The sequence below is a fragment of the Colius striatus genome, chromosome 3, assembly GCF_028858725.1.
Source record: "Colius striatus isolate bColStr4 chromosome 3, bColStr4.1.hap1, whole genome shotgun sequence".
NCBI lineage: Eukaryota > Metazoa > Chordata > Aves > Coliiformes > Coliidae > Colius > Colius striatus.
Window position 1 is genome coordinate 37,654,930 of NC_084761.1, and position 14,238 is coordinate 37,669,167.

Below are 14,238 nucleotides of genomic sequence, written 5' to 3' on the forward strand. Positions count from 1 at the left end.
CTCCAGAAGTTCTCTGTCCATCTTGAGCTGGGGAGCCCTGGCCTGGACACAGGACTCCAGATGAGGCCTCACAAGGACAGAGTAGAGGAGGAGCAGAACCTCCCTCGACCTGCTGGCCATACTCTTCTTGATGCATCCCAGGATGCCATTGGCCTTCTTGGCACATGAGGGCACATCGCTGGCTCATGAGGGTGCACTCTGTTCGCTCATCCAGATCGTTGATGAAGACGTTGAACAAGACTAGCCCCAGAAGTGATCCCTGTGGAACTCCACTGGCCACATCTCAGAAGAGTGGATAAAGATTTACAGAGCTGAATTTATGTAGATTGATAACTCTGCCTTTCAGTAACACCACTAGAATTTGTTAACAGTTTATAGCTTATGTGCTGTCTAAAGTGTCTTCTTGGATAAACTGGTCTAACACCTGAGTTTACATACAACTGGACACTGCATGGAAAATTTGTGGGTCTTCACATTAAGCAAGTTAACAGCAGTTAACATAGCTTCCAACAGTAATTTCTAGATTGTTGCATCAAAATTTATTTTCATATTGTTTGCAGAAAGGAAACCTCTAAACCCTACTGCTCTACTGTCCTCTACGAGATCTGAAAGCATGAAGGCTGTAGCTCTCTTCATTTGTCTTGTAGGATCAGCTGTTGCTATTCCAGTAAGTCCTCATTATGCTGTTATTATCAGGTTCTTAATTTCCCATTCTGTAAATACTCTGTTATCCCATTGATCTATTCAAGATTTTTATTTACATGCAGATATTGAATATATTTGTCTGTTCTAGACCCACCCCTTAAACTACAAACTCAGAGCCCATGGACAGAAAACTCCAGAAAAGGTAATCTTCTTGTTCTTTAAACATTAAGAGACAACCTATTCATATCAAATATATAAAACAGATTAGCATATGTGTACTGGTTAACAAATTTGTTTTGCTTGGAAAAAAAAAAAGAAAGCCACCTCATCCCAAGAATTAGTACCAAGCAACTCATGCCTCACACATTACATAGCTAGAAAGATAACAAGATAAATTAAAGGATAAAAGCTCAGAACAGAAGTTCTGCTTCTTTGAAAAAGTTAACTTGAAGAATTCCCACATATAACCATTACACTCATGTTCTTACAGACAATAAGCTTGACTAACAGCCGAACTTGTGGTTATCGCTACAGTCCTCAATTTATCGTAACAAATGATCATATGCAGTCTGAAACAGGCAAGAATTTTAGCCACCACATATTTCATTATTCACAAGACAGAGCATTAGACGTAGCTCATCTTGGAAAAGTACACTGTATCTGACAAGCCAGACACACAGCCCTAATGGTAATGACTCCAATGACTTCAGCAGCCCTACACCATATGTACATTCTAATGACAGAGCTCACAATTTTGCATTCATGATTTGCTCATTTTCAAGTTCATTTTTATTGCATGATTCTGGTGATCATTTGTGGTTCAGACACAATGGACCTTGGCTTCAAGCCAATCAATATTTTGGAACAACTAAATTCAGAGCTGTAGTTAGAAATGCAAAATCCCAACTCTTCTGTTAACTTTTTTTTTAAAATTATGAATTATATCCCAGTCTGTGCATCTTTCCAGATGCATTTCATGTCAATCCAGATGGTTCTCTGCATTATGAAAGCCAAAAAAATTAATTTTTCCTCATGAAGTATCCAGCAGAACAAATTATGGTATAAACACTGGTTTGCAGCCTAGGGTTGTATCCCAGAAACACCTCATACAGAAGAACATACACCCCATACACCAAAACAAAACGTTGCAATAAACAGTAAGTTCTAAGTCAATATGCAACATGTATCGAAGGCTGGTTAACCCCTAACAGTAACTAATTGCAGCTGGTTTAGCTGCAATTTGCCATGCTATTAACAGACCCAAGTATCTTCAGAAATTATAAAAGTTTATTTTATCCTGGGAACAAAGGTATAACAAAAAGCAGTAGATGGAAGCTACATCCAGGCACATTTCTGCATAGAGGTCGGGGTGTCTAACAAGGCTTCCTTTCAAAATATTAGCCACATCTTTTTCAGACTCCTGCTTCAAATACAGGCACCTTTAATAGATAATCTTTATGAATTTGGCCTTTTATTTTCTAACTCTGTGGAACTGGAAGGCCTCCACAAAAGACCAGTTTTTTTGCTTAAAGGCATATAGTGTGTTCTACACAGCAGTGGGCTAAAATACATGTAAAAAACCACTGCTCTTGAAATGTATTTTCCAAGTCTTTTAATACCAGCTTGAGGTGCTTGGTAACATTTAGATCACTATTTATAAAGTTGTCAGGAAATGTGCATTAATTCTGGAAAAGCTCTTCACTGAATTTATGTTGGATTTGAGCAAATGTACAATCTTCCCCGGAAAAAGCTAGTTGGAAATACATTGCCTGGCACTCTTCCTGTATCAGCAAGTACAGTAGGTAAAAGACAAAACTGTAAAACATTCAGATAGCACCTTGATGTTAGGCCAAGAGCCAATTTAATGTCTTTTAATCCTACCATTTTTAACAATTTGTGTATTTGTTAGCAAAGTGTTTGTTTCCAAGCAGTCACAATTCTGTCAACACTAAATGCTATTCCAGCAACTTAGACACTGAGAAAGTCTCATCTTCATAACTAACTCCCCCAAAAGCTTTCAGTAAAACCCACATAAGGTGCTGTATTGTAGTAAGTAATAAGCAACACTGAACATCCATAGGTGTTCAGAAATATATCAGATGTTGGAGCTATTGGAAGTTCCTGTATTCACTCAGTAGCTGCTGTGATACTAACAGCAGCAGAAGGGCAATTGCTGCAGCAAGAGCTAACAGGAATTTTAGTACCTGATTTCTCCTCCAGTATTTAAAACTTTCCTACTGAAGTTGCTAGTTTCGATATTGGCTTGGCTGTATGAAAAAAGAAGCCACTCAGCAAGTACCTACGGCTCTTGCTCATGCACATATGACACAGAAATTGCCACCAAATAAAATAGTTCCTGATGAATTCTGACAGGAAACAATGATGTATCAGACCCAGAGTAGATCATTGATTATGAAATAGCTAAGATGCAGTGCACTCTTCAGGAATTACTACCATGATGCCTTGTGAAAGGTACTCTCTCTGTCCCTACCCCTCTTTTCCCAGACCTCCCACTTACTTTTGTAGGAAGATGAGTATCACCTCCCCTTTCTCTGAGGTAAATAATAATTACTGCAGCCTACAAGTGGCTAAAGTTACAGTACTAAATTACTAATTCAGCATTCTGAGATTTCACAAGACACCTATGTCCACCTAGCTCTTATGACATCTTAAACTGTTGCACAGACTTCTTCAGAAACTCCAGCAATGAAAGAAGGGACAGATTGAGAGATGGAAATGAGGTCAGCTGTGAATGTCATACTCTGTACCGGCTTAAGAGGAACATTTACAAAGAAAACACTCAAAGCCATGCTTTGCAATACAAGGTAAAAATAACATTGAAGTGATTTCAAATAAATGCTAAGATTTATTAATCTACTTTTTTTTTTTTTAATTTATTTTTTAAGACTGAAGATATCCGTCCTGAAGCTCCAAAGGAAGAGAATGCAGGATATGTAGAGAAGAGTTATTTGTTTCCTAGTCATAAAAATCTAAAACCAGAGGTATCAATACCAGACACTGAGCACAGGGATGAGCTCCAGACCACCAGAAAACAAGGAAAAATTGGTAGTGAGCATCAAGCAAAAAATAGCCTAAAAAGCATCAATTTCCTTGTGCTGCACAATAAACCAGGTCTGGCTTCTGATAACCAGGACAGTGACTCTGGAAGCAGTAGCACAGAACAGTCCAGCTCAGATCATTATCAGGTCAGGAGGCATGAGAAACACAGCAATATAGCCATTCAACATGTTCTTGGCAATGGGGAAAATCCAGTGGGTGCTCTTAGTCTGGATCGTGAGCATAACATGTGGAAATACAATAAAAATACAGTTGGCCCATCTGAAAAAAACAGTGAAAGTGATGACAAAAGAAGTGTGGAAGAAGAGGATGAGGAATGGGGTGAAGAAACTGACTACAGGGTTATGAAGCACAGAGGCCCTCAGACAAATCAAAGTAATCAATACAAAAGACAGCAAAATGGAAACAGTATGCAATCTGATGAAATCCTGGGAGACTCCAGTCACTCAATCCACATAACCAAGAGACATAGTAAGAATTTTGGCCTAGAGGAAGAAGAGAGGGAGAACAGCCAGAAGCTGCCCTATGAAGAAATCCCTCTCTCTCAAAAATCCCTTAACAAAGATCCGGATGTCAAACAACAAAGTCAAGACAATACTCAGGTAAACTATCAGAGTTATCATGACACAGGAGTGAAAAGACAAGACACAGAGGACAGTAATGTTGATGATGATGGTCAGGATAGTGGTGATGTTGATAGTGAGGAAGATCTCAGCAATATCTGGAAGGAAGCAGGCTATGAGGAAGAAGAGAGAATCCAAAAAAATGACCAGGAGAGCGCCAGTACTGAGCACGAAGGGGAAGGTACCACCAGAGATGACACAACAGTTTATAAAGAGATCGAAGATTACCAAGATATCAAGATTGAAGACTTTATTCACTCTGAACAGGATGATTACAATCATGAGCCACCAAGTTCTGACAGTGACCAGCAACTGGAAACTAGTAGCTCTGTTCAGAGCATGAATTCAATGGAAAGTGAAGATAAGGTAAATTCTCTTTAAAGTTGTGCTGTGTGGGAGGAAGCCATCCCAAACTCCTGATGATTTAAAGGATATTTAGAAGAAAAACAGGTGTAACATTTTATTAATATGCAGAAGCCCCAGCTCCGATTTTATTCACTATTCATCTGGTTCATGCTGTGTCACTTATAATGTTTAGATTAATTATATCAGAAAGGAAGTGGGCACAACCTATGTATGAGCTCCAGCCCTGACAGGGTGTGAAACGAGACATATAAATCATAGAATCATAGAATGGTAGGGTTTGGATGGGACCTTTAGAGATCATCTAGTCCAACCCCCCTGTAGAAGCAGGTTCACCTAGATCAGGTCGCACCTCCAAGGAAGGAGACTCCACAACCCCTCCGGGCAGCCTGTGCCACTGCTCCCTCAACCTCACAGTGAAATAGTTTTTTCTTATGTTTAAGTGGAACTTTTTGTGTTCCAGCTTCATCCCAGGGAGGGGTTTCCTGTTCTTTCCAGTTGCTCAGACAAAAATCATCTTGGTGGCCCTGTGTTGGACTCTCTCCAGAAGTTCCCTGTCACTCTTGAGCTGAGGAGTCCAGAACTGGACACAGGACTCCAGATGAGGCCTCACCAGGGCAGAGTAGAGGGGAAGAACCTTCCTCGACCTGCTGGGCACACTCTTCTTGATGCATCCCAGAATGCCATTGGCCTTGGCCATGAGGGCACATTGCTGGCTCATATTTAGTTTATTATCAACCAGATAAACATGGATACACAGACACAAAACTTGGAACCCAGTTTGAAGCGGACTAGGAAAGCCTGTTCTCTCCTCTCTCCCCAGGACTTTAAAAACTGCCATACAAAAGTGAGCAGCTTGGGTCAGCGTCCCTGAAATAATTACCGTCTCAGTGGCTAAGATGCTTTCATGAAAGATGAAGGACATGGGCTTTGTCTCTTTAAAGGAGGGGGATGTACCCAGGTCTCCTGTATCTCAGTCAGCCATTTGGTAACCAGCAGACTACTAGTGGTGTTCCTCAAAAGGAAGGAGTCGGTTTTCCTATGGTTGTTGAAATAAGAATCTGTAATATTAAAAGAATGATAGAAAGTATACATTTGAAAGAGAGCAGGCACCACCCCACAGCACCAAAGAAAGGTCAGAAATGAGGATGCATCCTTCCTTCCTCCTTGTGCTTCATGTGCCTGGCCTGGCACCTCACAGTGCTGCTGGTCTGAGGCAATACTGAGAAACAGTTCATGTTCCCTGACCTGAAAGGCCCCAGTGCAAGCTAAGACTTGAAGTACCACTTCTGTTGATCTTGAGTCAAGTACTGCAGAACCTCCCGATGCTCAGGCCTTACTGAGCTCCTGTTTCTGTCTCTCCACCTCATACCTTTTTTTTCCCAAATCGAGTGCCTTAGTACTACCTGAGGCTGTATGATTTTCTCATGCATTTTGCATTGCAACCTCTTTCTGCTGCAAGCAGAGCAAACTGTGCCTCAGTCAGCTCTGTATTTGTACATGAAAAAAATTTGTTCAAGTATTTTTTTCTTTCCAAGATTTACCTCAACTTCTGCATATTTCTCTCTGACTGTACAGGTTAAGACTGCAGGTAGCTCCAATGGTGAGATGCAAAGTGCAAGCAAGAGAAGTGAGAAGGCTCTCCTGGGTAAGCTATAAGCATCAGGTAACTGCTAACTCTGTGGCTGGGGAAACTACTGGTCTGTGTTTCTTTTCTGACTTTGGCAGCAAATGATTTCACATGACTGAATTGTACTTGTGCATAATCCTGTATCACAGGTATATTTTCAGAGAATCCCTTCCATACACTCTTGAATTTACTCAGTTGTTTGTGAAAAACATTTGTGGACAGTGCATAATTTTTTGTGTCAGTTACACAGTGATGGGAATTACCTTGCATTGAAACCATTCAATTTCAGAACAGTAGCTTGAATTCAGTTAGGAGTGGGACAAGTGCCAGTGCTGGATTCAGCAGGGACAGATGGGACGTGTTTCAAGAAAGGAAGCTGGAAGTGAATTGCAGTCCTTATAGAAGAAATAGATTTTTCTGAGAAATTTGTTTCCTGGTCCCACTTCACTGCTAGAAGTCTCACAAAAATCTTCATTTAAAGTTTGGCTTGCTTTATTCAGTACAAAATACAGCTGCATTTTAATAATCTTACAGAAAGAGCTTGACTTCTTGGTGCATACTGGGCCATATTTTGCTGTGCCAGCAGTTCCTGACAAACACCTGGCTTTGTTCCGTTCCCTCTAACAGTCTCTGCTTCTTGCTATGATCGCTAGGGTCATGCAGGAACTTCCACTGCAAGCAAGGTAAAGTCTGCCATGTGGACAAACATGGGAAATCCAGCTGCATTTGCCAAGATCCTGCTGCTTGCCCTTCCACCAAAGACTATGAGCGTGTAAGTATTTAATTCAGTTCACAGCGTGGGGGAAAGCCAACATAACTGTTTACAAGATAACACACACTCCTGCTATTACTTAGAATAATTCTACCCTGAAAAGTATGCAACTGAGTTTTGGCAATTCCAGTAGTTGTAAAAGTAAGTATACAGTACCCAAACTTGCTGACTATAGCTTAAGAATAGTATGAACACAATACCTAAAGTGATTTGTTTCATTTAGTCTTTCAGAGATCATAGCTTTTCCCTGTCAGTAGAACTTCTATTTATCTATTTGGTGGTTTAGAGCATACACTGAATACTAGTACATATATAGTGTAATAATCCTGTACCATCTCAGAAAATCTGTTACTACCACACAAAAGTAAATTCAAATGTCTCAAAACTCAATGTAGAAGTACACGCAACTAATCATGTAGGTGTATAACAACTACTATTTTCAATACTTCTGATCACATATATTCCCTGCAGATGTTCACAACTGCTGCACCATATCCTAACAATACTTTTATTATCGTAATGCCTATATGGGGGACCAGAATGTTTCTCAACACTGTGGTAGTGGGTGGTTTTGTTTTTCCCTCCTCCCCTAGGTTTGTGGTACGGATAATAAGACTTATGACGGCACATGTCAACTCTTTGGCACAAAATGTCAACTTGAAGGGACAAAACTGGGACGCCAGTTGCACCTAGACTATATGAGCTCCTGCAAATGTAAGGCTTCTTTTTCTATGAAGAATTTACTTGGGTATAAAGAGCCAAAAGCCTTAACCACAAGCTAGCCCCAAGTTATTCACATTATTCGTGTGTTCTCCCCCTTTCTGCATCAATTTTCTGCTAATTAAGATCTTCAAACTCTAAAAATTCACCTTTTTTTTTCTAATTATGAGTATTAAGCATCTGAAACCTGAAGATGTTCCTCCTATGCTTACACCAATTTGTCGTGAACCCTCCCTTCCTCCTGCGCTGTCTTACATGCTCCCATTGCTAGTGTTAATAAACAAGATGTTAGAAACAACCCAACTCCAAAAACTACTTAGATGCCAAGTGCAGAAGTCTGGACCTAAAAGCCAGAACTCATTTCCAAAGTCTTGAATTGCTGCATACCATAGGAGGAAAGTGCACTCTCTCAGGCAGACTATTTCTCTGCTTTTGAGAACAGTTTCACTGCACAACTCTGCTCAAAAGCTGCACAAATATATAAAGGCTGTGACTTGCACAACTGGTTAAGCATATGTACCTGTGGTAGTTTGAACCTGGCTGGATGCCACACCGCTCTATCCCCCACCTCCTCAGCAAGCCAGGGAAGGTGAGAAAATAAGATGGGAGTCTCGTGGGTTGAGATAAAAGCAGTTTAATAACGAAGCAGCAAAGCCACGCGCGCGGGAAGCAAAGCAGAAGCAGATAAGCTGTTACTCTCTACTTCCCATCAGCAGCGATGTCCGGCCACCTCCCGAGAAGCAGGGCTTCGGTACGCGTAGCAGTTGCTTTTGGAAGGCCAGAAATGAATCTTGCCCCCCCTTCCTGCTCCTCTCCCCCAGTTTATATTACTGAGCTGACATCATATGGTATGGAATATCTCCTTGGTCAGCCTGGGTCAGCTGTCCTGGCCATGGTCCCTCCCAAGATCATGCCCACCCACAGCTATTGGTGAAGGTGGGGGAAGGAATGCTGGAGGGACAGCCCTGATGCTGTGCCAGCAGTAGTCATAATATTGATATCAACAGTAAGCACAGCACTGCAGGAGCTGCTGTGGAAAATCACTACCATCCCAGACCTACTACAATACCAAAGAATTGTGGATTTATAACTGCACCTATTAGCTGCATTCTCAGTTTTATGTATTAACAACTCCATCAATTTTAAGCTTAACTGGAAGTTTATTAGTGAGAATCAAATCTAACCTGGCTCAGAAATGCCCAAATGGGGACTTAAGAGATATTTGTTAACAAAAGCTTTCCTGTTTGGCACAGACATCCCCAACTGTACCGATTACGAAGTGAAACAGTTCCCCCTCCGGATGCGAGACTGGCTTAAAAACATCCTAATGCAATATTATGAACATGATCTGGACACTTCAGGATTTCTAACTGAAAAGCAAAGGAGTAAGGTCAGCAATCCTTTTTAAATTGGACCATGCAGTTACCTTGGTTCAGTTACACTAATTATGTGAAAAAAAGTGATTCACATCTTGGGAGTTCTCCCATTCCCTATGAGCATTCCATTTAAGAAAATTTAGACTCAGTTTCACAAGCTGCAAATACATTTGCACACATCTAAGCTGAGACATTTCTGTTATGAATGTTCCCTTTATCCAAGCAAATGCAAGCTGAGTGTATTACTTTGAAGCCAGTGTCTACAGGCAAGAGGCAGAAAAATCAGAATTAGTGCAGACCTAGACAAACATAGTACACTTGAGGAGATACAAAACAGCTTCTCTCCAGAGAAGTGCATTATGACAAATCTCTTGTAAAGATCAGCTAATACATAGACAAGGATGTTCCAGTTCACACAGTCAATGCCACTTTGCAAAGAACTTGAGGACAATAAGCAGCCATAAGATGAAGAGTCTGGGTATGGATAACTAATTTAGACAGAATAAGAAAGAACAGGCATCCAAGAGCTCACCTGTGGAGTCCCATGAGTTGAAAGGACTTGTGCCATTCAGCTTTTCTTAAGTGAGCTGGAAGGGGAAGGCAAGGGGCAAAGTCTGCTGCCCATGCCCAGGTATTCAAAGGAAGGAAGGACAGACTTGGACTGCCCATGAAGGCAACTGCCTAAGGACCTCATGAAACTGAACAACTGGACAGTCGCACAGCAGGATTCAAGCCAGAAAGACAGAGTTTAAGGGACTCTCTCGGAGGCAGAGAATCCCTGCCTTTGTCTGACCAAAGGTAGCTTTTCTTGAGACATACTTTGTACTTGGCCACCAATACAAAAGTGCCTGAAAATGGACTCAAAAATTAAGGGTATCATTTACACTTTTTAATCCAGTCACGTACACTGTCCATCTACACCATGATATTCAAGGGCTATAAAATTAGGCCTGATGTTCAATTTTAAGAGACAAGAGATGCTTTCCACTATCCAGCAGACCTACAGCATTATATTACACTGGCTTAAAAAGGAAGTAAACATCTACTACCAGTGGGTGCTTTTTCTTTTTTCCAGAGAAGGATTTATGCCAAGCAAATTGGTGACAGTAGTATTTGAAAACAGTTTAAGTTAAACCAAGACCTAGGCTACTCTGGAGTAGGAGGTGCACGCAGTAGGTCACAGCAGGTTTCTCAAAATACATTTGAGAAACACCAAAGATTACTTACAGTTACCACGAGGGACATGGACCTACCCTGAACATTTCATACTAAATGGTGCAAATTAGATGATTTCTGAGATGGTTTATTTCACACCAAAAGCTGAGTTGCTTGCCTCAGGACAGAAGATCAACAAAAGCAATAAAATTCGATTAATCTCCTACCAATCTGAGGCTACTTCCATGCTTAGCTGAGTCTGACAATTAGGCCACAGGAATTCCACTTCCTTTCTAGTTACTACCAAAGTTGACATGGAGAGCAACAAAAATCATCTGGACTAGTTGAGGCACGCTTTTCATGCTATGTATGGTCACAAACACTAAACTCCATTTCCCTAGTGCTGTTTTGTCAAGTTGGTTTTTGAGGGTTTTTTAATTAAGTTATATTTCTCTAAACCACCTCCTTGATGGAAAGATCTCTTCAGGAAAGATCTTTACCCTCAAAAAAACCCATAAATTTCTCTGTTGTGTTCAGATAAAAAAAATCTACCAGGATGACAAGCGCCTCATGGCTGGTGACCACACAGTTGAGCTACTCCTACATGACTTTGAAAAAAATTACCACATGTATGTGTATCCCGTGCACTGGCAGTTTCATCAGCTTGATCAGCACCCCATTGACAGGTAAAAAAAAGAAATCTTTGAGTTCACTTTTGATTTGCTGTTTAAGTTCAGGCTGGTTTACTTTTCCAAACCACTCAATGGATTCTCTACATACAGGACCAGTGCCTCAGCTGACAGACACCAATATCCCCCTCTTTATAAGGAGGCATTTATCTCTAACACAGAACCTCTCTCATTGTTTTGCTGAGGCCATGTCTTAGGTCAGAACCTGCTATCCTCTTGCCTTTCATAATCATCATGGATTTTACCTTAAACTCTACAGTGTCTTAATAGATACTTAACACCCCTGATCCTGCAAAAAATAAGGCTCATGAGATCCTGTCACTACTGAAGATAAGAGCAACAAGTTAAGTACAAGGGCCAGAGGCCTGTCAGCAATAATTAGTTTGGGAGGTACCCATAGTTTTCAACTAATACTACAGAAGTGTCTCAGTTTAAGGAGCAGATATGGTAAGACAGCACCAGTGTCATAGTTCAGAGGAAGTGCCCAGCTTCAGATAATGACTCAAATTTTAGGCTTTTGGTGGGGATAGTTGGCAGTGGAATCCATGTTTCAAGGCTGCAGGCCCTCAATACCTCATGCTGATTACACCTAATGTCTTACAACATAGTTAGGCACCTTTGCAAGCTTGATCTCCTGACAACAGCAAACTTCCACAACTGATGATTTGTGAACAAGTCATAGTCTTGTTATCTAGAAAATATGTTAGTGAATAACAGTTAAAACATTTTAGTTCATCAGGTATTATATATCATTTAACAGCCTGGGTCAGATTCACTACAGAAGCACCACAACAGGATGCAGCAGGGCATCTCTGTCAAAGCCACCACTGTCCTCTTCTAGCAGCTTAGATAATCTTTGACGATCCTGATGATTTATTAGTGAAATACAGCTCTACATATCTGCACTTTCTTTCAGATTATTAACGCATTCAGAGCTCGCACCCTTGAGAGCCTCCCTTGTTCCCATGGAACACTGCATAACCCGGTTCTTCCAGGAGTGTGATGGAGATCGAGACAAACTCATTGCTTTGAAGGAATGGTGTCACTGCTTTGGGATTAAGGAAGGTAAACCTAAAAGAATTGGGCAGATGGACAGGACAAAGTGTTCCTATCAAGGCACATTCTCAGATAACAATATATAGGAAAGAAATTGTAGCCAGAAGCTCGTGACTACTGTGCATGTAGGCAAATGGAATAGTAACGACAAGATGGCAGAAGGTGCAAAATTCTGAATTGTTTTATAAAAACACAAAAAAGTAATATTTTTCACATGGAAAAATCTGGGAGGTGGCTTGAACTAAATATCAAATCATTCCTGTACGATGTCTGAACCTGTATGTTCTGCATGTCTGTCTCTCAAGAAACATGGTTCTATCCTTCAGTGCCAAAGGAAAGACAAAGCAAACTTATAATTTTGAAATCAGCAGCCAAAGCACACTGATTGAAAATGCATTTAAAAATCTCAAGCTAAGTAGGAAAAACTGATCAAGTAACTGAGCTCACCTCTACATTACTATGGACAACACAAATGCTGTCATCATGCTGTAGTTAAGAGGCCAAATCATTTATTTTACCTACTCTGTCACATGCAATACATGGTCTGATGTTGCCAATCAGACTGTGTGCATCAAGAGGCTTACGCAGAGGCAAGGACAGTTTCTGAATCCTGAATGGGCTAGGCATATGTTTGGTTCAGCTCAGACCACATCAAGCCTTCTCTAAGAAAGTGAAAAGCTACTGTGATGCCTCTAGAATCAGGCAACGGCTGATCAGAAGTTGTCATAATAATTTGAGACATACATGTTTACATTCAACATAAGGCATTCTTTTGCAACCTAGCTCAGAGTGACAGCTGAACAACACTTCCAGTCATTAAACAAAGGCAGCAGTAGCACAGGTTAATCCCAGAACAGTTATAGAATAAAGGCATTTGGCTAAACAGGCAGACTACAGAAATGTGTTCAAAATCTTACTAGCAACTCCATAGTTTTAAGTGGTCAGAAGTCAGATATACAGAGCCTTCACTCTTCCCAGAACTTTTCCAGCTCTCTGACAACAATTTACCAGTCATAAACCACACGTGGAAGTAAGTTGTGAGGGAGTTATCATAATACACACTTACTAGATGAACAATCATTGGCTACAAAGAGGAGGTCAGTCATTGTGGAGGAGGGATCTTTATTATGATAGCAGCAACCATACTTGCTTTTTGTTAGGGATAGTGTTCCCTCTGAACTTTGAGTATCCCTCTGAGCATCACTTTCTTGATAGTGATACGGCACAAAAATGCTTCTTTGGCGTAAGATGTTAATAACTCTTTCTTCTTTGTTGCAGAAGACACAAATGAAAATCTCCTGTTCTGAGTCTACCTGAGCAGAATCCCAGTGCTGCAGTTAAACTGGTGAAATATATTAATTCTGTTTATTTCTGTAATTAACAGCTTCATAGTTTTCAAGACAAAGGTGGCATAAGGTTCATTGCATTCTTATCAAAGAACGCATCTGCAGAAAAGTTCTACATTCGCTAACAGCAGGATAAAACCTGTTCCATGTGGTTCACAGCTAAACAAGCAGTGTTTTGCCCCACATGTATCCATGATCTCTTTGAACTAATAAACAGTACTAATCTGATGACTGAGCTGTTCACAAAAGTCTTCAGTAAAATTATAGGATGTGGATTTTACCATATATTGGGGAAAATTACCTTGAAATAGGTCTTGTTTCCTTTATTTACTGTATGGTCAGTTTAACATTCTGCATAGAAGCCTTAAATAAAATCAAAGTCTATCTAAATGCATAAGTTTTGTCAGAACTTTGTTGAAGAAAAGGTATAAAGGCAATCGTTGAGTGAAAATTTCATTTTAGATTTAAGGGAGGAAAAGAAACAATGTAGATGTAGTTCTTAAACTGTAATTCCTAAAATAATTAAAAAACCAAACAAAACAAAACAGTGTTTTTCAGTTACCTCTTCCCCCACCTCTTAAAATGTAACAGTATTAGTACCAATGCCACACAGCAAAGCTCTTGCTGACAAACCATGTAATGAAGCTAATTCTATGCACATGGTGACTGTAGATGCATGTCAAAAGACTGATCAGCAACAGGTCTGCCATCACAAGGAGTAGAGGATATCACAGCACTGACACATCAGCAGGCACATTCTTCTTTCCTCCCACAGAAGTAACAAC

At 40.5% G+C, this 14,238-nt stretch overlaps 1 protein-coding gene across 1 annotated transcript; it reads left to right on the forward strand.

Annotated features, from left to right (window-relative positions):
* The first annotated feature begins 613 nt into the window (after positions 1–613).
* On the forward strand, positions 614–13,803 carry SPARCL1 (SPARC like 1). The gene is made up of 10 exons (XM_061992550.1): positions 614–667; positions 794–847; positions 3,552–4,712; positions 6,288–6,357; positions 6,993–7,111; positions 7,705–7,825; positions 9,085–9,221; positions 10,900–11,048; positions 11,968–12,116; positions 13,386–13,803. The coding sequence occupies exons 1-10, from the start codon at positions 614–616 to the stop codon at positions 13,412–13,414; spliced, it is 2,043 nt and encodes a 680-aa protein (XP_061848534.1). The 3' UTR covers positions 13,415–13,803.
* Positions 13,804–14,238: the final 435 nt, after the last annotated feature.